The sequence below is a fragment of the Bos indicus x Bos taurus genome, chromosome 26, assembly GCF_003369695.1.
Source record: "Bos indicus x Bos taurus breed Angus x Brahman F1 hybrid chromosome 26, Bos_hybrid_MaternalHap_v2.0, whole genome shotgun sequence".
In the NCBI taxonomy this organism is placed as follows: Eukaryota; Metazoa; Chordata; class Mammalia; order Artiodactyla; family Bovidae; genus Bos; species Bos indicus x Bos taurus.
The window spans coordinates 751,972-772,986 of record NC_040101.1 but is presented as its reverse complement, the minus strand read 5'-3'; the positions used below and the strand labels follow the sequence as shown (position 1 = coordinate 772,986).

The window sequence follows — 21,015 nt, the reverse complement described above, 5'->3', positions numbered from 1 at the left end:
GGGGAGCCTATTCTTGGGGCTCGCACAGCCTCGGTGAACGGGGGCTCCAGAAGGAGGGGGCGGGGCTGGGGTGCCCCGCTGAGGACTGAGCCCAGGAGGTGCACCCTGCCCTTCGCCTACAGACACAGGCACAGGGCTTGACCTGGGGCCCTGGCCCGGGACTGACCCTCCCCCCGGGTGTGGGCAGCCCCAGCGGCAACCCCCAAGAGACGCCCGGGTCTGGTCTGCAGACCAGGTCCTGGGGCAGCAGAGACCACGCGGGCCTCAACCTGTGTTCCTGGAGAGGCCAGTGCCCACAGCTGGTGGGTCACCCCACAGATGGTTTCCAGATTGCCCAAGGTCAGTGTAGGGCCCAAGGCGACCCTGAGCAGCCCAGACCACAGTGCAGCCCTGTAGGTAAGGTCAGAGGAGACGCGGGCGGACGACGGGGGCGCATCTTCTCGCCTGGAGGTGACAGGTGACCCTCCCTGAGGAGGAAAGCCCTGGTCACCCTCTGCCAGCCCGATGAGAAGCCTGCTGGTTGGGGCTCTGGTTTCCATTGCTGATCCCCAGCCCCCGGGCAGCGGGTTCACCCTGGGGTGCCCGGGGTGTCCTGCTCCTGGGTGCTCACCCCACCAAATCCTAGGGGAGCCCCGAGGTGAGTCAGATCCTTCCCAGAGCAGCGAGGGTCCCAGGCAGAAGTGAGGCTGCGCCTGGCTGCAGCGGGCAGGGCCTCTAGGAAGACTGGCCGGCCGGGGGCTCCAGAGCGAGGTGGAGCCCCTCTGGCCCTCTGCAGCACAGGGTCTCGGGCGCCTTGCTGGGCACCAGCCTCAGAAAGACGTGCAAAGTGAAAGGCTGTCCCCCTGGAACTAGAGCTTCCCGTCTCAGATGCAAATTAATACGAACAAGCTCACAGGGCAGAACTGAGAAGATGGTCCAGCGATCAAGCCTGGCACCGCCGAAGCTGTAATTAAAACATACACAAAAGTAAACGCAGTGATCACGCACCATCTAATGGGCTGTGCGTCCCGAACTAATTAACGACGCTCAGCCCTGCCGGCGAGATTGCTCAGAGGCATGTTCCATGCCTTGCGTGGTGGCAGCTGGCAGCTGGGCGCCCAGCCGGCCAGTGACAGAGAGAGACAGCAGCGCCAGGCGCTCCCGTCCCCGCCAGCCCGGCCGCGCCCACCTGCCGCCCGTCACCGCCGACAGCCCCAGTGACGGCTGCGTTTTCGGAGGTTGGTGGCGGTTTTTAACACCCGGCTGCTGGCTGCTGACAGGTACAGGCTCAGGTGCCCCCCCGGGAACCTGGCTCCTCAGAGACTGCAGCCTTCCCAGCGCTCACGGTCCCAGGGCCCCAGGCCTCATCCCAGCAGCCAGGGCGGGTTCCCACGTGGCCGGGAGGGGCGTCGCCCCTGGTCATCAGCCAGGCTGGCCCTTTGCAAGGCCCCGTGAGCCCACCCAGCTTGTCTCTGCATATTCTTACTTCTCTGGTTAAATATATTCTCTGGAACTCGGGGAGGGCCTAGGAGGCTGACGTTTTTCTGCAAACTAGAGGCAGGTGGAGGACAGGGCTGGGGTCTGTCCCAGGAGGCCCCGGGGCGTCCTGCTTGGTCACAGAAGGAAGTGATGAGGGTCTCGGTCTCCATCCTGCCCTGTCCTGACCCCGCTGCCCCGCAGGCCTGAGCCCTGCTGTCTGGGGAAGGCCGCACCAGGCGTGTGGCAGGCCCCCCGGCTGGACCCACGGCCGCCCAGTCCTGCTGGACACGAGCCCAAGCTGCTTCCTTCCAGAAAGGTCAGCCGCGCTCCCCTGGTTTGCCCCGCCGGCCGCATGTGGGCACTGTCCCCTCGCCGTGGGCCGGTAGGGAGTCGGCGAGCGTCTTGGGGCAGAGATGAAAGGGTCTTTATGGGAGTTATTGTTCTCTTGAACAGCTGACAGCGTAGAACAGAGAGGGTGCGGGCGCCTCTGACGTGGGCAAGGCCGCACAGCGGGGCCTCCGCGGACCGGGCAGCGGCGCCCCCCGCGGGGTCCATGCTTCGGGCCCTCAGAGTCCGAGGCTCTCGGCAGTCAAGAGATGTCTGTCGTCCCCGGACTCAGGGCTCTGCCAGGGAAACCTCTGGAGAGATGGTGTCACTGAGGGTCAGCGTGAACGGAGTGGGGGCGTGAGGGGGGCAGCTCCCTCTAGACGCAGGGCGACCCCGCCCCAGTGCTCTCCGGTGAGAAGCCCGCACGGGCGCTGCTCAGCCTCCGATCCTCGGCCGTTCTGGGACGGTGCCCTCTGTCTGTCGGGCAGGCCGCCGGACCCTGATAGCCAGGGATCTGTCACCAGAGGCGATCCCTGCAGGTGGGGTCCCTGCCAGCCCCTCCTGCAGCCTCACACCCTAGCCCGCACCGTGGAGGAGAAGGGGGATGTCGCTCCCTCGTTCTCGGGGTGGCTGCTCTGGGCCCCAGTCTGTGCAGCTGACGGTGGAAGCTGCCCAGTGACATCGGTCTTCACAGCGTGAGTCCCCCGCCAGGGGCTGCAGCCGTGGCCCAGGCCCCTGGCCACAGACCCCCTGCCCCCACCCCTCCCAGCACGGTGGCCTCCTGGGCCTCAGGCCAGCCAGGCCACCCAGGGGGCCCTGCGCCCGAGCAGGCCAGGCACACTGGGGCCCCTGCCTCCTAGGAGCTGTGCGTCCACGTGTGCGCGCGCGTGTGGCGGGGAGGCTGAAAGGGATCCGCGGGCGCTGGCGGAGGACCTGGGCCCTGCCTGGTGGGCGGGGCTGCGCCAGCGTCCCTGACCCGCGGGGCACCCGCCATCAGCCTCTGGCACTTTGCGCTCCATGACGCGTCAGTGCCCAGAGTCGGGCCCAGGAGCCCCCACAGGCTGGCCTTCGCCCTCCATCCTGAGAGGCGGGTCTGGGCGGCGGGCTCGTGGGGATGCGGGGACTGGTCCTCCAGAGCCCAGTCCCACGTGAGCGGCCTGAGCCTGGGGCCTCCGAGAAGGCCGTGTGTGCACACCTGTGTCCCGGGGCTCGAGGCAGGTGGGGGCTGGGCCGCTTGGTCCCAAGAGGAACACCGAACCTGTTCCGAGGTCTGGGCCTTTCCAGCTTCACTCCCTGCGCCTGAAACGCTGCCCAGGGCAGCCACTCACTCCCCAGAGCGAGGCTGCCGTCCTTGTCCAGGTGGGGTGGGGACGGGCCTCCCTGCGGCGGGGCCCCTAGATGACAGTAGCCGTGTGGTGGGCGGCCAGCCGAGGGTCCTCACGCTGTGGGCACCACCTTTAGCGCCCCCGGGACGGGCCTCCTGCAGCACGTCTCGCGCCCTCGGGACGGGCCTCCAGCGCCCCCAGGACGGGCCTCCTGTCCAAGCTCTCTCCTGCAGCCCCTCGGGCTGGCCCTGGAACGTGCTAGCTGCTGAAGAGGGGACGGCGGCCACGGCCAGTCGGCCTCTTTGTGCCCTGGCTTTGTTTCCGATTTCACGCTATCAGAGGGTCCGCATGTTTCCTGCGTGCGGTTGTCAGGGGATGAAAGCCCCAAGCAGGGCGCACGGAGCCCACCCACCAGCCTGGCCCCCGCGGCCTGCCTCCCCCCGTCCCGGATCCCGCCTGTAGGTGCCCGGAAGGGCCAGCCTGCAGCAGGGACCTGTGCTTTCTTCAGACCAGCGCCTTCTTCCCCGGACGAGCAGGAGACCCGTCCCTCAGTGGCTGAACCCGGCTGGAAGGGCTCGCCCGCTCTCCATGGAGCTGGAGCCGGGGCAGGGCGGGGCGGGGCGGGGCAGGACGTGGTGGCCCTGCATTTTCCAGACACACGGCTCCGTTTCAGGCAGTGGAGGGACCCCAGCTCTGCGGAGCTGTGTCCAGTCCGCGGGCCGCAGCGTGTGGCTGGCTTCCTGGGGGGGCTGCCGGCTGTCCTTCCAGCGGGTCCACATCCCGTGGGGGGAGGCCACCCGAGGCCCTGCCGGGCTGGGCTTCACAACTTCAGGAAGCCGCTGTCCAGTAACTTTTCATTTGAAGGCCAGTTTACTTTCCATTTGATGGGACAAAGGTTAATCCCTGAAGGTCTTAGAAACCGAGTGATCTGGGCAGAGACGAGGACCCCGTGGGCTGCCTCCCACACCCCTGACGGGGAGAGGCCTCAGCACTGGCAGACGGGCCCCACCACGAGGGTGCTGGACCCCGTGGGCACGCCGGCCCCTGTCCGTGGTAAGAGCGTCCCCACGCACTGTGTCCTCAGGGTCACACACGAGCAAAAAGAGAAGGTGCGAGGAAGGAGCTGGAGCCGGGGCTGCCTCCGGGGCCAGGCTGCTTGGCGGCTGGTCTGGTTCGTTTAAGCCCTTGCGCCCCCTCCAGGTGGGGGAGAGCCGCAGGGAGGACCCTGAGCAGGTGTGTGGGGGGGCAGTCCCACCCCCGCCCCCCAAGCCTGAAACAGCCTCCCTCTGGCTCTAACACCCAGTCTGGTCAGGATAAGTTGGGGACAAAAGTGTCCTCTGAGCCCAGCCCCTTCGCGTGTGGTCCTGCCGGGCCCAGGGGCAGGGTGAGAGCCCTGGCCTCGGCCTGCGCGGGGCCCCGACCAGCCTCCCTGCTCTGTTAGCTCTGTCACGGTCTCCCTGACACCCCCAGCCCCATGCGTGCCCCCCCTGTACACGCTGCATGTTCCAGACACCGACCGCAGGTGCCCGCCTGCCTGACCTCTGCGGGTCCTTTGGCAGCTGGGGGTGCAGAGGACCCCCTCCTGTGGTCCAGCGTGCTGGGTGCGGACAGAAGCAGGGTCTGTGGAATCACAGCCATGACTGGGCTAAAGCCTAGCAGGACGTCGTAAACAGACAAGGCGCTGTGTGACACCTGCTCTCTCTTGGAGTGCACACACAGGAGAGCCCCGACGCTTTTCCTCACCATCTAAAACTCAGCAACCGCAGCAAGGAAACGGCTGGTGTGCCTCTGACCTCTGCACACCAAGCTTACTCTACACTTTTCCCCCAAAGCGCTTCTCGACCTGTAATAGAGATCCCTCAGAACAGAGACCCCCCAGGTCAGGCGTTACTCTGACCAGGACGGCCCTGACCAGCTCCTGGCTGACCCCGGGGCGGTGGACCCCCATCCTCGGGTGAGGGGCTGGCTGTCCGCCCCTCACCCCCTCCATCTGGCAGAGATCAGAGCGGGTTCTGTAAGGCCACACTCACGGGCTCACCTCTTGGGGCCTGAGGGGCTCCACCAGCACTGAAATTTGGACCCGGGGTGGGGTGGGGGGGCGCGTTTGTGCTGCAGAGGGGAGCGGGCCAGCCGCGCAGCGAGAACACCACAAGCTGCCTTTCCGGCCCTGCCGTCCTGGGGGCCCTCACGGTGCCTGTCCTTGGCAGTGGCTGCGTCGCCAAAGTCCAAGCAAAAAGCCCGGGGCCCCGAGTGCCAGTAAGACACCCGCGTCACCCTCCGGTGCCTCCACACGGCCACTGATAGCGAAATAAACCTCAGATGGTTCTTTAAAAACAGCATTTGGAGAATTTTTTTCTCCTTTGAAAAGAGGAAAATGCCTCTGTAAGGCAAGCCGGAAAGGCGCTGTCCCGGGCTTTCTGCTCCAGCGGTCACGGCTGCGGCTGAAAGGGGAGGCCTGGGCACCCTGAATGAGGGGCTCCGGCGGGTGTGGGAGCAGCCGCGCGCGAGGGGCCGGCCAGGCAGATGTGTATCCGCTGGGAGCCGGTGCGAGGGGGAGAGAGAGCGTTTTTTTAAGAAGTTTGCAGCAGCCGCCTTTGGGCGAAGACTATGAGTTTCCTCCGAGTAAGCCGTCTGCCCGCCAGGCCTCCCCATTCACCGCTCTTAAGCCCCGTAGCACATTAGCATCTGGATGGCTCGGCCTCCTCGCAGGCGGTGGGCACGCCCAGGCAGGGTTGCTGGGGCCCTTGTTCTAATCCGGCCATTTGAAGGCGGCCAGACTGATGTGTGACACATGAGTCCAAAAGCCACTTTGGGGGCTTGACCTGATTAGCTGTGTGTGCCCTGAATGTCAGTGCCCCCCCCACAGTGCCGGCCACCTCGGGCCGAGCCCCGCGCTCCACCGCAAGGTCCTCCCACGGGCTCCTCGGATGAACGGGCGTCTTCAGGTCAACATTAGTCCTGCTGCAGCAGTCCTTCTTCTTTATCTTTTTCATAAAAACTATGGGGACAAAAAAAAAAATGGCTCTATCGAGGTATAACTTACACACAAAACAAAATCTGGTTGTGGCCCCTGGCCCCCGCAGTCTCTCTGGACCCTGCGGACAGACTTTTCCGAAGGGAGGTGCACGGCCCGCGTCCTCGCCAGCACTCTCCGAGCCTGGCCGTCTCTCCGCCCTTCTGGAGCGGTTCTCTCTCTCCACTGTACGTGGGTCTGGCCAGTGCTGCCCCGCTGCCCCTGGGCCAGGCTCCGGGTTCGTCCTGACTTTGGGGAGGGACCCTGTTTACCTTCTTGCTGTGGCCTGTCCTTGCCCCACGCCCAGGGTGGGGCAGGACCGGGTGTACCTGCTGGGAGGCCTGGCCCCCTCCCTCTGCGCCCCCCGACGGCCTCTGCCTCCCTGCCGCCCTCCAGGTCCTGCCTGGCTGCTCTCCACCGTCGTGGCCGTGGGGCCTCCTGGGCCCCTGGGTCCACAGAGCAGCCTGGACGGAGGGCAGAGGGGCCGGCCGGGCGCTCAGGAGGAGTGAGCCCCCAGCCCAGCCGGACAGCGAGGACGGAGGGACCGGGTCGGGCGGCCAGGCGGCAGGTCTCGGACCTGGTTCCTCCGTGTCTTTCCCAGACTCTCTGCACAAAGGCCACGATGCAGACCGTGCGGGCCGCGGACACCAACGAAGTCGTGAAGCTGATATTCCGAGAGTCAGACAACGACCGGAAGGTGAGCGCAGAGGGTGCGCAGGCGCCCTGGGGAGGGGCCCCAGCTCTGACCCGGCGCTCCCCCCCCCCCCCCCCCGCCCCCGGTGGCCCTGCCGTGGGGAGGTGCCCCGCCCTGGAAAGGGGGCCCACCTGCTCTCACGCCCCTCTGCACCCAGTGACCCGACCTGGGGAGGGCCCCTGCTCTGACCCTCCCCCCACGGCCCCGCCCTAGGGAGGGCCCCCTGCTCTGACAGCCCCCTCTGTGGCCCCGCCCTAGGGAGGGGCCCCCTGCTCTGATGGCCCCCCCCCCGTGACCCCCCCTGCTCTGACGCTCCCCCCCCCCCCCGCCCCCCGTGGTCCCGCCCTGGGGAGGGGCCCCCTGCTCTGACGCCCCACCCCCAACAGGTGATGCTCCAGCTGGAGAAGAAGCTCTTTGACTACTTCAACCAGGAGGTTTTCCGGGACGACAACGGCACTGCGGTGAGTCCCGCCATGGGATGTGCGGTTGGTCCCCCGCCGCTGCTCTGGGCAGTGCTGACCCCCGGCCCTCCCATCACTTCTGGCTGGGCCCTGCCTGGTGTGCCTCCTGCCTCTGGCCAGGCTGCATCCACCTGCCTTGCTGTCTTTGACGGGCAGAATAGCCCTTAGCCCTGGGGACCCCCCAGGTGAGAGGCAGAGGGCTGACAGCTTTGGGTGCAGACCCTCTCTGTTCAGGGCCCACCCACTGAGGCCTGGGCTTCCTTTGGAAAGAGGAGAGACTGTCTTGAGAATTTGAGGGACATCCTCTGCCACCAACCCCGTGTGTGTGTGTGTGTTTGTGTGTAGTGAACCACGTGTGTATGTGCAGAGTGAAGTACACGTGTGCATGTGTGCATGTGTACAAGAAGGAGACTGACAAATCCAAGGACAAGAAGTGTGCAGTGAAGTGCACACATGTGTGCAGAGAGAAGTACACGTGTGCATGTGCAGAGTGAAGTACACGTGTGCGCATGTGCAGAGTGAAGTACACATGTGTGTGCAAAGTGAAGTACACGTGTGCGTGTGTGCATGTGCAGAGTGGAAGTACATGTGAACAGACCCCTGCAGCTTACCCCCGCTCCTGTGAGCAGGTCCCTGCACAGACTGCCTGCACACGGGCAATGGGAGGGCTGGGCTGGGGGCTGTCCCGCGGTGTGAACGTCAGCTGGACCTGCTTTGACCCATTCCTCTGGCGCCTGTGTGTTATCAGCAGGTCAGCCACGCCTGCAGGCAGCCTCCCCCACCCAGGTGTGCCCTGTGCCCCCCCTTCCTGAGGCCCTGGCTGCTCCCCCCACCCTGGTGAGGCACTGTCTGTACCACGGTCCCCACTTTTAGCTCCTGGTTACCCCACCGAGACCACTGTGACCTCTCAGGGCCGTCTTCATCTCAAAGGCCAGAACCGTGTGCAGATTCAGCCCCTGTCTGTCCCTCCGCCCCCGTTCAGCCCTCTGTGCTCCGGGTGCCCTGGGCAGCCTGGTCACCCACAGACTCTGGGCAGCACCTCTGCGTCACATCTCCTCAGGCCCCACGGGGGCTCTGTGCCTCCCTGAGCAGTGTCCACCATCTGCACCCAGAGAAGGGCACGTCTGTCTGGATGGGGGACTGTCTAGCTGTCCGGCAGACCCTGCCAGTCCCGAGTCCCTGCACAGAGCCGCCCTGCCCTGCCTGCCTGCCTGCCTGCCCCTGGGAAGCCCCCATCACCCGCCGGGACCTCTCACCTCTCATGTCCGTTGGCTTTGGGGCCTGGACTCTCCACCACCTAGTCTGCCCCCGCCCCCGCCCCCGGCCCCTGCCCCTGCCTCCTTCCTGCACCCCACCCCCTCCGACCCCCCCTTCCCCGGCCTGGAGCTCAGCCGGGCCCAGTCACACGGCCATCCACTCAGCCCAGGTTTGAACCCACCGTGGGGGGCCCAGCCCTCTTCTGTGAGGCCGCCTCCCCCAATGCACGGGTTCACCCCGGCCCCAGGCGCTCCCGAGCCTCCTCTGCCGCTTCCACCCACCTGGTGTCCTTGGACACTGGCCCACAGCCTGTGAACAGCTGGCTCCTCGGGGACCCTTGGGTCCCAGGGAGGTGGGCTCCTCCTGCGTCCCACAGCGTGGGGGGTGGGCCCAGAGCCCCGCTGGCCTTCCTTACTGCCTGGGAAGTGTGTCATCACCTGGAAACAACAGACATCACCTTAGACGTAATTTTATTTACATATTATCTTGTGAAACCGTGCTTTCAATGTGGAGGAAAATTAATTTGAATATCTGGGAGAAGTTTGAGTCTGCTCCTAAGATGAAAAGACGTGATGGAGTCGAAGCAGAGATGAGGCCTCCACGAGGGTTTCTGGGGGGCCCCTGGGCCCCCTGGTCGGGTCAGGAAGCTCGGGGGCGGAGGCCTCATGCCTCCCAGTGCAGGGCTGGCTCCACGGTAACCGCGGCCCCCTGCAGGAGGCGGGCGTGCAGACCCCCAGGGGCCTCCGGACAAGCGCTCACCTTCAGGGTGAGACGCCCACCAGGATGGATGTGCAGCTCAGCCACGGCCCCGGGTCCATCGCATCCTTGATCAACCACTGGTCTTGTTCCCGCCTGACAGAAATTTAATTCAAGCTGGCTCTGAAAATAATTATTGTATTTTAAGAGTAGTAATCATCGGCCGGGACATGATTGAACGTGTCCATGCCTATTGACTTTTTCTATGATTTATAGCTTTGTTTAGTCGATATTCCCATCGAAATTGTATAATTAATTATAAGTGTGGCTGTCAGGGCGGCAGGATGGAGTGCCCTGGTGAGGATTTGGAGAGATTAAATTCTCCGCGGCTGTCCCAGGGCAGGCGCGGGAGTGTTCCCGGCGCTCGGCCCGTCGGATAGAGATGTTTTCTGTGTGTGTAGCACCTGCTCTGGCTCCGCCGCATCGATTTTCCAGCCTCTTCCCTTCATCAGCGCCGCACCTCTGCAGCAGCAGAGGCAGGCGTGCAGCCCGGACTGTGCCTGGCAGATACGGCCGGCCGGCCGCTTCATCACTGTCCGCACACGCCCTGCGCTGTCCCTCACTTTGTGATCGAGAAGAATGTTTACGATACATGAGAAATTGGTCATCAGGCTGTGAAAGATCTCAGAGATACAGATTCCCACTTCAACAGAAATGCAATATCATTCCTGAAACACGGCGTGCTGGCCTCCCGTGGACGCGGGGCAGGGAGCCCTCCACGGTAGCGAGAGTCCAAGAGGTCAGATCACGGAATGCTTGATAAAAATTCTGAGACTATTTAAAGGAAACAGAGAAAGAATCAGAAAGATAAACACCATACGCTCAAAAGTCCAGGCAGATGAACACACACAAGCGGCTCTCACAGCAGCCAGGGACGGGAAAGTCCCCCCCAGGGAGCGGAGTGTCCAGACGGACAGAGCGGGCCGGGCATGGCGCTCATGTGGTGGGTCGTGGGCGGGACACGGGAGGGACGCTTGGAGCTGGCAGGGGTGGGAGGCGTGGTCCTCAAGAGCTCGGGGCGTCTGTAGCAGGACACCAAACGCCAAGATTGAGAGCAACCCCAGCACCGGACCCCCCACGGAATGACGCTGGTGGCGGGCCTCTGGGGGCGATGCGCCGCGATGCTGGCGGACTCCGCGGGGGTCAGGGCCGTCCTCCTGAGCTGCAAAGGCCGAGCATTCACGTTCGGGAGGCTGTGGATGACACGCTTGCTGTCTCCCTGTGGGGGTGCGTCCTGCGAGCGTGCTGTGAGGGTGTCTCCAGGCACACGTGTGTGCACACCTGTGTGAGCCCAGAGCTGGTCCAGGCCCCACACTCATGCTTCACCCTCCCTGCAGACTTGTTCCCCACCCCAGGCACCCTGAAACACCGACTCGGGAACCTTCCAGAAGTCGTTTGGCCCTGGCTGCTCCCTGGAGGTGGGGGCAGGAGGCTGCTTGTGCCTGGGAGCTGAGGGGCTCTGGCCCCAGCCCCCACCCCCACACAGCCCCTGCCCTGTGCCTCCCCTCCCCCCAAAACCCTTTCTGCACCCCGCTTCTGGCCCTGCACCCCTAGGCCCCCAGCAGGGGTGCTGAGTGGGGCGAGGTTTGCCACAGGTGCCTCTTAGCAAACGTGGGCTCACGGTGGCAGCCGTGGGACCCAGCCTCCAGCCTCACCAGGCAGGGTCGGCGCTTGGTGGCCACTGGGATCAGGCGGCTGTGTCTGAAGCGTCCTGTTTGTGCAAAAGGAGCCTCAGTCCCCCCACCCCCGTAATCACCCCCAGGAGCTCCTGCCAGGAGGTGTCCGGCCTGCTTCCCCCTGACTCACCCGAGGAGGGCGGCCCAGCTGAGGGCTGGCCTGCTGCCCGCGGGCTCTGCGGGTGGCTTAGGTAGAGCCTGGTGCCCAGGGTTGCTCTGCACACACGGCGTGCAGATCGCAGGGCTGAGATGGCGGGAGCAGAGAGGGCCGTGTGGCCTCGGACCTGTGTGATGCCGTGCTCCCCCATGTGCCCAGGGTGCGCGTGTGATGCCATGCTCCCCCACGTGCCCAGGGCGCGTGTGGCCGCAGGGCCCGCCTCCTGGAGGTGCAGTGCCCGTGGGCGTGGCTCTGAGGGGCCTACCAGGCCAGTGCCATTTGCGGTCCTCTGGGCGAGGCCCACACTCGAGAGTGTGACTCCAGCTGGACCCTGCCTTTGGGCGAGGGCACCTCAGAGTGACTCCAGCGTGGCCGTGGCCGCACCCTGCATGCTCAGTGGGACAAAGTGGCCCCAGCTGGTCAGCACCGGGCCTCACCCTGGGGCCTGCAGGACCGCCCAGGGCAGCCCTGGGCAGCCCTCATGCAGGGCAGGTGCCGGGGTCTGAAATCACGGTGTCCCTGCCCAGGCTGTCCAGTGCCCCCAGGAGCGCAAGCCCAAGTGACCCTTATCTTTTTTTTTTTTCTCAGCTATTAGAATTTGACAAAGAGCTGTCTGTGTTTAAGGACAGACTGTATGAACTGGACATCTCGTTCCCTCCCAGGTAAGGACTGCCCACTCTCTGGACCACAGGGAACCTCCCGTCCGTGCTTCTGTGCCCCCCATGCCTCCTCCCGCCCCCTCCCCAGCCTGGAGAGCGTGGTAGGGGCTGTTCTCCTCGGTGCCGACACTGCCTCCCAGAGGCGCCTACGAGGGGCCGCTGAGGCAGTGCCAAGCTCTGGATCTTTCTTGGGCCGTCGGGACGCGGGTGTTGGTTCTCTTTCTCGGGTACGTGAGCTTTTGTGGTGTTTTGCTCTGGTGTTTACAGAATCTTGAAATCCGCGGCAATAACAGCGTGCTCCTCCCTGACCCGCCCGGGGCTGCAGGGGGCTGGGTTGGGGTGGGGGGAAAGAGAGCCAATTACAAAATGGCCCAGGACACTCAGCCCGCTCAGCCACCCCAGGCCCATCTGGAGGACACGGACGCCCCCCACGGCTGCTCCCCCGTCTCTGCCGTTTTACAGATGCCAAGTGGGAATTCTTACCACTTGGGAGAAAATGGGCCTTGGGCAGTTTCGGGGAATCGTCCTCAGGGAGCGAGGCCGCTGGGAGCCGCTGCAGGTGGGGCTGAGAGTGCCATCTGCTCCCCCACCCCCGTCTGTGCCAGGCCTCGGGGGAGGTAAACACGTCAGATCCGCATCAGAGGTCCTCCCGGGCTCCCCGTGAAGCTTACCCTACTTCCTGAGCCTCACTCCAGAGGTCAGACGTCCGCTGGACCTGGGACTGCCTGAGTCCAGACTGGCTGAGGTGTCTGGGTGCCTGCCACTCACCGTCAGCGCCCAGACCAGTGATTCGAGGTGCAGGGGCCAGACAGGCAGGGATGTGGCCCCCGGGGGCCTGGCGGGCACCCAGCAGCAGCTCCGATGCCTGGGAGCCCGTGCATGACTCAGCAGCTGGGCCTGAGCGGGCGGCCTCAGCAGCGCGTCCAGGAGCTGCCCCGCCGCGTCGTCCTTGGGCTCTGATGCAACTGAAGCAACATCAAGTGTGCAGTGACACGAGCCGCCAGGGACCGCTGGAAGCTGAGGCCGTCCTGAGGGACCGGTTTCCCCCCGCCCTCTGGGGGCGGTGTGGGGGTCCTGGGCATCTCTCCCGCTTGATCAGGGTCCACACGCCTCCCTCAGGGCTGCGGCCCGGCCAGGAGGAGGAGCTGTGGACATACGGCTCCCCAGCAGCCCGAGCAGGTGGCTGTCCCTGAGCTTCTCCAAACCTCGCAGCCTGGACGTTCAGCCAGGCACAGAGCGCAGAAGGCGCGGGGGGATGGGCCCGCCGGGAGACCCAGGACTTTGTGGTCGCTCTGGTGGCCGAGGGACATAGCCCCATCCCCCAGGCAGCAGAGAGACAGGCACGTCAGGGCTCGGAGGGACCGGGCGGCCTGCACAGACCTTGGACTTCAGCCAGGCCCCAGGGGTGGGCTCTGGGGAGGGGTGTGGCCCCCAGGAGGGGCGTGGCCCGGCGTGGTCTGGCCTGTGAGATCCTGCTGGTAGGTTGGGGGTGGGGATACTTTGGTGCCAAGTGGGAGGAACTCTGGGTCGGTGCCCACGCTGTGGGCACCCGGAGGTCATCTGCCCTCTTGGGCTCACCTGCCTCCGGCCTGACGGGCTCGTGCGGCAGGAGAACAGCCTGAGACATTCTGCCCTTGTCCTGGAAGCATGGACATCCTGTGACCTGGTCGGTGTGTTAGGGCCATGCCAGCTCTCCAGGAACGGTGTCCCGTCCTTGCAAGCACGTCTTGGCCAGAGACCTTTCTCTGGCTGGAGGTGGGGCTGCCTCCTGAGGGAAGGTGGTCTGGAAGGGACAGGGGGTGGGGGCCACTGGGAGCCCCATTGCTCAAGGGGTCAGACTTTCTCCGTTTAACTGGGAAGTAGCATTTCAGGTTCTCTGGGGTGGAAAAGGTCATGGTTTACAGACTAATCCGTGGGCTCCCTGAGCTAAGGGTCCCCGCTCACAGCCCCTGACCTCCCAGCCTGCATGCAAAGCCTGAGTCTCCAAGGCAAGGCCATCCAGGCCACTGCCTGTGTCACCCACCCCCCCACCACAGCACAGGTCATCAATCCCTCCCCCACTGCTCGGGTCACCCCCTCCCCCACTGCCCGGGTCACCCGCCCCTCCCCCACTTCCTGGGTCACCCACGCCTCCCCAATGCCCAGGTCACTCATCCCTCCCCCACATTCCAGGTCATGGCCCCCCCCTCACATTCCGGGTCACCCACCCCTCACCCACATTCCAGGTCACTCATCCCTCCCCCACATTCCAGGTCACTCATCCCTCCCCCACATTCCAGGTCACCCGCCCCTCCCCCACATTCCAGGTCACCCGCCCCTCCCCCACATTCCAGGTCACCTGCTCCTCCCCCGCATTCCAAGTCACTCACCCCTCCCCCACATTCCAGGTCACCTGCTCCTCCCCCACATTTCAGGTCACCCACCACTCCCCCACTTCCAGGTCACTACCTTATTATCCCTTCCCCCACTATCCACCTTCCCCTCCTCCAGTGCCTGGGTCACACCCATCCCCTCCATTTTGTTCCCTCATGTTTAAAACCATGTTTCTGACCATTGGGTGGCTCTCACAGCCCCATGTCTGGAGAGCTGTCCCAACACTGGGAACCTGTCAGCAGAAGCAGCTGCACGGACGTGGTTAGAAACAGTGGCCGTTTGGTACCCAGATGTGTTCTCTAACTGCCAGAAACTAAGTGATCCCAGGAGCTTTCACTTTCACTTTTCACTTTCATGCATTGGAGGAGGAAATGGCAACCCACTCCAGTGTTCTTGCCTGGAGAATCCCAGGGACGGGGGAGCCTGGTGGGCTGCCGTCTATGGGGTCCCACAGAGTCGGACACGACTGAAGCGACTTAGCAGCAGCAGCAGGAGTGCTGCCTGTGTGTGTGCAGGCATGAGCTCCTGTGCACACGTGTGTAGGGTGTGTGCACAGAGGATCGTGCGTGTGTGTATGTACTGTGTGCACTGTGCCAGCATGTGTGCCTGATGGGGCCCCCGCATGGGTGTGAGTGCCTGTGTGTGCAGGCATGTACTTGTGTGGGTGTGTGTGCAGGATGCATGTGGTCAGGTTACAGGCTAATTGCATGTATTTGTGCAGTGCACATGTCGGCATGTGTGCATATGGTACCATAGTGCACAGGTGTGGGTGTGCACAGGTGTGAGTGTGTGTCCATGGTATGGACGCACGTGTGTGTGTGCAGACATGGTTATACAGGCACAGGTGTGGATATGTGGGTATGTGTGCGTGGCTGTATGCAGCGTGTCTTGTGAGTGTGGGTGTGGGTTGTGTTTGCACATGTGCATGGGTACGTGTATACCTGGGCCTGTGTGTGGTGTGTGTGTGTGAATACATGTGTGTACAGGTGTGCGTTGCATAGGTGTGGCTGTGTGTGTGCATAAGCTCCATGTGCACATGTACATGGTGTGTTCACATATGAGCAGACAGGAACTGGCACGTGTGTAGATTTTTATGTGGGGGTATGTTCATGATGTGTTCGTGACTTTTTGTGTATGTGGTACAAAACTCATGTCTATATGTGTATACATGTGTGTTTCCTAGGTGTATGCATTCCCTGGGAGTGTTACCTGGGTGTATGGCTAGGGTGTGTACCTGGGTGTGTGTATTATCTGGGTGAGTGTGTTGCCTGGGAGTGTATCTGGTGAATGTGTACCTGGGTAAGTGTGTATCTGGAGGCTGTGCACCTGGTAACTGTGTACCTGGGTGGATGTGTACCTGGTGGCTGGGTACCTGTGTGTGTGTGTGTACCTGATGGGTGTGTACCAGGTGGGCGTGCTGCCAGGTGGGTGTGCTGCCAGGTGTGCAGGGATGTCCTCGGGCACATCTGCCTGCTCCAGGGCATCCTGTGCCTGGGCTCTACCACGCTGCCCTCTTTGTGGTTAAAAGGTGGAACCTCCTGGCTCTGTTGCTTCTGTCGTGGCTGAACCCCGTGGGGATCTGTCCAGAAGCAGCACTGGCCAGGGAGGGAGACCACGTCTGGGTTTGTCCACGTGACCTGTCACAAGGAAGGGCCGCGCTGGCTCCTCTCCACACTCCCCAGGCCTGCATCATCCTGACTGTTCTGTGAAAACGACTCCTTCTCCCACTTGGGCCAGGTGGTCACGACAGAGGCTCATGGGGTCCGGGGCTGCGGGCTCTTGCGTTTGTGGAGACGGCCTGTGCTCCACTGGCTGTCCAGCTTCGGCATCTCCTGGGGGCAGGGGGTGATGGACAGTGTCTGAGGGACAGTGGCCACCCCAGGGCATCCAGCTTGTCAACCAGGGAATTATGCGCCATGGGCATCGCTGGTGCCAGCAGACAGGTGGTGCTGACAGCAGGGGATACTCAGTGGCGTTCTCTGGCTGGCACACCTGGTTTTCAGAGCCTCTCTGCACCTCCGCTCTCATCATCCCAGCTGTGAACACACTCCAGGTCACACTGTCATTGGCTTGAAAACAAAAATGAAGTGAGACGGCTTAGCAGGCTCACCCACCAAGGTGCGGCAGCGGCTTCCTGTGACGTGAAAGGTTCTCGCCGTGCACGCAGCCCTGTCCAGACCCCTGCCCTCGGGACAGCGCCTTCCAAACCTCCCTTCCCTGAGGTCTGAGGGTCCCACCTTCACGTGCTCCCCACTCCTCCCACCGACTCCTAAACCGGCTCTCACAGGCTCGAGATCCAGTCCAGGAATCATTCTTGTGGCCTCTGCCTGTGTGGTGTGGGGTGGGGCCACGCGAGCACCGTGACAACAGCAGGTAGCATGTCTGTGTGACCACGAACACGGAGTTTACCTTCCAGCCCCCAAAGGATCTTGGGCCCCTTGGGGGTCCACTCATCACAATCAAGAACTCCCCAAACCTAGAAGTAACCAAAATGCTTCCAACAGTGGATAGATGCTTGCTGCTGAAACGGGTACGGGAGCAAACAGGAAGCAGGGTCCCAGCAGCTGGCTGTGGTCAGGCGCCTGGGTTGGGAGTGGGCTGCTGAGCCCCTTGCGCAGGGCTCTGCCTGGGTACGTGCCTCGGGGCGACCGTGACCAACACACTGGCAGAGGCACACCCCCTGGCCCCGCCCAGGCAGAGTGTCTGACTCCCCAGAGGGACGCATCCCTTTCCAAGTATGGACGAGTGCTCTACGTGGGGAGAGATGCTTTTACAGGACAAATTATTAGGGAAAAAGCTCCAGGGTTCACTTTTGTGAAAAAGAAAAATGCGTATAACACAGGGACAGCATGCATCGCAAAGACGGGGCACCAGGGGCCTCCTCCCTGCAGTGAACAGGTCCACTTTTATATTAAAGGTTAGGAAGCGCTTCTTGGACTTCTCCATGGTCCCTAATTCAGAGTTGGACCACGTGTAGGTTCTTGTCTGTAATGATAAATATAAAATGGTGATATTCGACCAAGAAGGCTGTGTGCCTGGCCAGGACGTTTGTCTGTCCAGCTGGTCCAGGGCTCCCACACACGGGGGCACAGGACATGTGCTGAGGGGAAAGGAAGGGGTCTGTCAGCCAGCCAGCCGCAGGCGTCTGTGCAGGTTTGTGCTTTAGGCTGCGTCCAGAAGCATATCTGAAGTGCTGGGGACAGTGCGGGACTCGGTTCTGGGAAGCTTCTGTCGCCTCTCTGTCCCCTGGACAAGCTGGGCCTTTCTGGGGTGCGGGGCCCGCGTGGAGGAGGGGCAGCGGTGGGGCCGGCGAGCAGCTGCTGACCACGCCCCCATCCTGTCTCCCCAGCTACCCATACAGCGAGGACTGCAGCCAGGGCCGGCAGTACATGAACACCCGCTGCCCCGCCTGGTGTGACCGCGTCCTCATGTCTCCTTCGGCCAAGGAGCTCGTCCTGAGGGTGAGTGAAGCCTGGGGGGCCGGCTGGGGGGCGGGCCCAGGCTGGGGGCACCCTCCTGCCTCCGGTCCTCGGGCTGGGACATACCCGGGTTCTGGAGTCAAAACAGCGTAGACGGTCGGTCACCGGGGCGTCAGGAGTTGTTTCACTTTATTGCGTGCTCGGAGAAGTCGACGGGCTCTTGTCCTCGGAAGAGCTCCTGAGCTGTGAAGTCGTCGTGTTTCCTTAAGTTGTAAACCTGAGCTGAGTCACACAAACGCCAGGGGCTGGAGGCTGCGTGCAGTGCTGGGGTGGGGGTCTCCAGTTCCCGTAGCCTCTCGATTCCTGGGGTTTTCAACGCCCACATTTAACACAAAAGGACTGCTCTCAAGAATCAATATCTGCACTGGTTTTGTCAACACCATCAGTAAAAAATACAGTAATGAAGTGCATTGACTCATCAGGCAGCAGCTCGGCTTCTGAGTGACATGGGCAGCCAGTCAGGAGGGGGTGGGTGGCCCCCCAACCTCAACCCAGGATGTCCGGGGCTCTGGCCACCACCCTGCACGGCCCCCGCACTTGCTATGAGGGGTCCCCTCTGTCCCCCGGGCCCAGACCCTCATCCAGAGACGCAGCTGGGAGGGCAGAGCTTCTGGGATGAGCTGCATGCAGGCCGACCCCGCCAGCAGCCCCGTGGCCCCCTACGGAAGATCCTGCTGGCCTTTCCAGAGCGGGTGGCCCTGGACGCCCGGCTGCAAGCCAGCTCCTGGGGAGAGTCCTCCTGGACCAGGCTGGGTGCATGGGGCCTGCAGTGAGCATGCCCTGACAGGGCCTGGGGGCCTGCTGGACAGCTGGCAGGCAGGCCCCAGAGCCCAGCACGGAGGACGGGCCGTGGGTTCTCCCACAAGCAGGCTTTACGACATAAGCCAGACAGGGCAGACGGGCCCTGACTACACAGACCCTGCACACACGTGTGGCCTCAGACTCGGCCCCATGCTCTGCTGGGCCTCCCCCCTGGGCTCCGTGATGGGACGTGAGGAAGCAGAGTGGACAGTGGATACGGTGGGTCATAGCTGCCGGCTCTGAGCACACTGGGCCGGCGGAGCCCAGAGCTACGGCTAGAACAGGCGCCTCGGGGCAGAAAGGAGGTGAGGGTCATCTTCCAGGGAAAGGCATCTTGCGGTGAAGCCACCGGGACAGCTGGAGCGCCTGGCGTCGGGAGGCACCCGGGGCTGCAGAGTCCGGAAGGCGGACGGACGACCGCCACCCACACGTGGCCTCGTCTCCACTCCAGGGCTGGAGGTTTGATGCTGCAGACTCGCGGGCACGGAGCCTGGCTGGGTGGCCCGTTGTGGGGAGGGCCTGGAGCCTTCCTGGCGGGGGGCTCCCCCAGCGGGCCCTCCCCTGGGGCTCCCGCAGTGGTGGGCGTCACTGGCCCAGCAGCCGCCTCCCCGCGTTTTCGCGGCGTCATCCATCATGCCACGCTCGGTCAGCTCGGCATCATGTCGGTTCTGCTTCCCGCCCCAAACACGGAGGGGGCGACTGCCATGATGGATGCGCAGGGAGAAGTGCGGAGCCCGCTGTGATCTGTTTATCTGTCTTGCGATTATGCACTTGGAAATCCACAATTTTATGCTGCCTTTGTAAATTACCACGCAGCGTTTGATGAATGCTTCCCACTCCAGGGAGGCCGCCACGGGTGTGCAGGGGGTCTGTTGTCGCAGTTCCTGGCAGGCAATCCCGCTGGAAAGTAAAGCTGACCTCACACTTCCTACTGCATTAAGGATAATTCAGTTTATAGTCTCAGAGGCTTCAGCCACGGCAGTGAAAGCCCTGCCCAGCTGGAGCCGGAACTGACCGCCAGTGGCACACCCTGGGCGGCGCCCGCAGGCTGATGGGCGGGAGGCCTGTGCATGGGGCCCTGCTCTAGTGGCCGCTGGGCGCGGCCCTGTGGCGTTCAGGGGCGTCTGTTCTCCTCTGAACAGGGAGTTCTGGGTCAAAAACAAATGCCAAGGGAGAAAACGGAGACCGTTTTTGGTGCCAGGGGCACAACTGGAAAGAGAGCTCCCATCCGCCCTGATGGCCGTGAGCAGAGGCCACACCAGCACCCCGGGAACGTTGCCTCCAGCCCCCAAGGAAGGTTGCCGCCCTCCCGAGGCCGGAGCCCTCCCACCCCGCGAGCAGGGGCTGAGTGCTGCCCGGCCGCCTCCAGCCGCTGCCTCCCGGGGGGCAGCCGCTCTCTCCTGGGGGCCAGCTGCTCACTGGCAGTTCTGAGCCAGCAGGAGCCCCACGGAGGAGTGGGCAGGGTGGTGGAGGGTGGCACAGCCACAGGGCTGTCTCCGCTGCTCCCCAGGAAGCCCCCCCGTTTCCGCCTCCCACATCTCTTCCTCTGTTTGCTTTTCCCAGTCGGAGAGCGAGGAGAAGGTTGTCACCTACGACCACATCGGGCCCAGCGTCTGCATGGGAGACCATAAGGTGACTGGCCCGTGCGGGGGCGGTGGTGGGCGGCGGTGGGCGGTGGTGGGCGGCGGGCTGTCGGGGTGCTTCTCCTAACCCCCTTCTCCGCCTCCTGGTCCGGCTTCACAGACATGGCCGAGTCAGTCTGTGTTTAATTTCAATAAAGCACCAGCAGGTAGGTAGGTAGGGGGGTGGTGAGGCAGGTAGATAGGAAGGCAGAAGAGACTGGCTCACCAAGACGGAGTTCGTGTCGGAGACGGAGACTGTGTCCCATGGTCCCTCTGGAGGTGTTTCTGAGCCTGCACCCGAGCACCCTACTGGCCTTTGGTGTTTCTGAGCCTGCACCCGAGCACCCTACTGGCCTTTGCCCCTGCCGCCCCGGTGGGGAGAGATGTCTGTGTCGCTGCCCAGCTTCAGGGAACCACCCAGCGTTCCGGAACCAACCTTGGACGTGTGACTCTGCCCGGCCCCCAGCCTGCAGCCCCTCTGAGGGGAGTGGGGTCACAGGTCCTGTGTCCCCGGCGGCCCGGGAGAGACGGCCACCACTTCCCCTTCTTAGGCCGGCCGCCCACCCGAACCAGCGGCTGGATCCCAGGCCAGGCTCTGTCCTTCCCCATGTTCTCAGGGCCTGAATCACGGCTCTGAAATGACCTTTTACACCAATTTCTATGTGGAAATAATGCCATCTTAACGGAGCATGACGGCCCTGTGCCTTCCGCCTCGGGGCGCCCACGGCCAGCTCCCCAGGACAGGGTCCAGCGCTGGGCCCACTGGCCGTGGACGCTCGGCCCTGACGGCCTCTCTTCTCCCCCGCAGCCCGTGTTCCTGGCCTTCCGCATCGCGCCCGGGGCAGGTAAACCTCACGCACGTGTGCACAAGTGTTGTGTGGTGCAGTGACGTGGTGGTAAATATGCCTCCTTCCCTCGAGTTCACCTTTCTGAGCTTTTCCTGGTGTGTGTGTCCCC

General features: G+C 63.5%; 1 protein-coding gene across 2 annotated transcripts in view; it reads left to right on the top strand.

Moving 5' to 3' along the window:
• Window positions 1-21,015, top strand: part of INPP5A (inositol polyphosphate-5-phosphatase A) — a 144,644-nt gene that overhangs the window by 122,209 nt on the left and 1,420 nt on the right. Inside the window, exons 10-15 of one of the 2 annotated variants that reach the window (XM_027529437.1) lie at window positions 6,725-6,820; window positions 7,204-7,278; window positions 11,713-11,786; window positions 17,506-17,617; window positions 20,000-20,068; window positions 20,867-20,903. In XM_027529437.1, coding sequence (XP_027385238.1) covers window positions 6,725-6,820; window positions 7,204-7,278; window positions 11,713-11,786; window positions 17,506-17,617; window positions 20,000-20,068; window positions 20,867-20,903 — 463 coding nt within the window. Of the gene's footprint in view, window positions 1-6,724; window positions 6,821-7,203; window positions 7,279-11,712; window positions 11,787-17,505; window positions 17,618-19,999; window positions 20,069-20,866; window positions 20,955-21,015 lie in introns of both variants that reach the window. The other variant, XM_027529438.1, reaches the window with a different exon arrangement.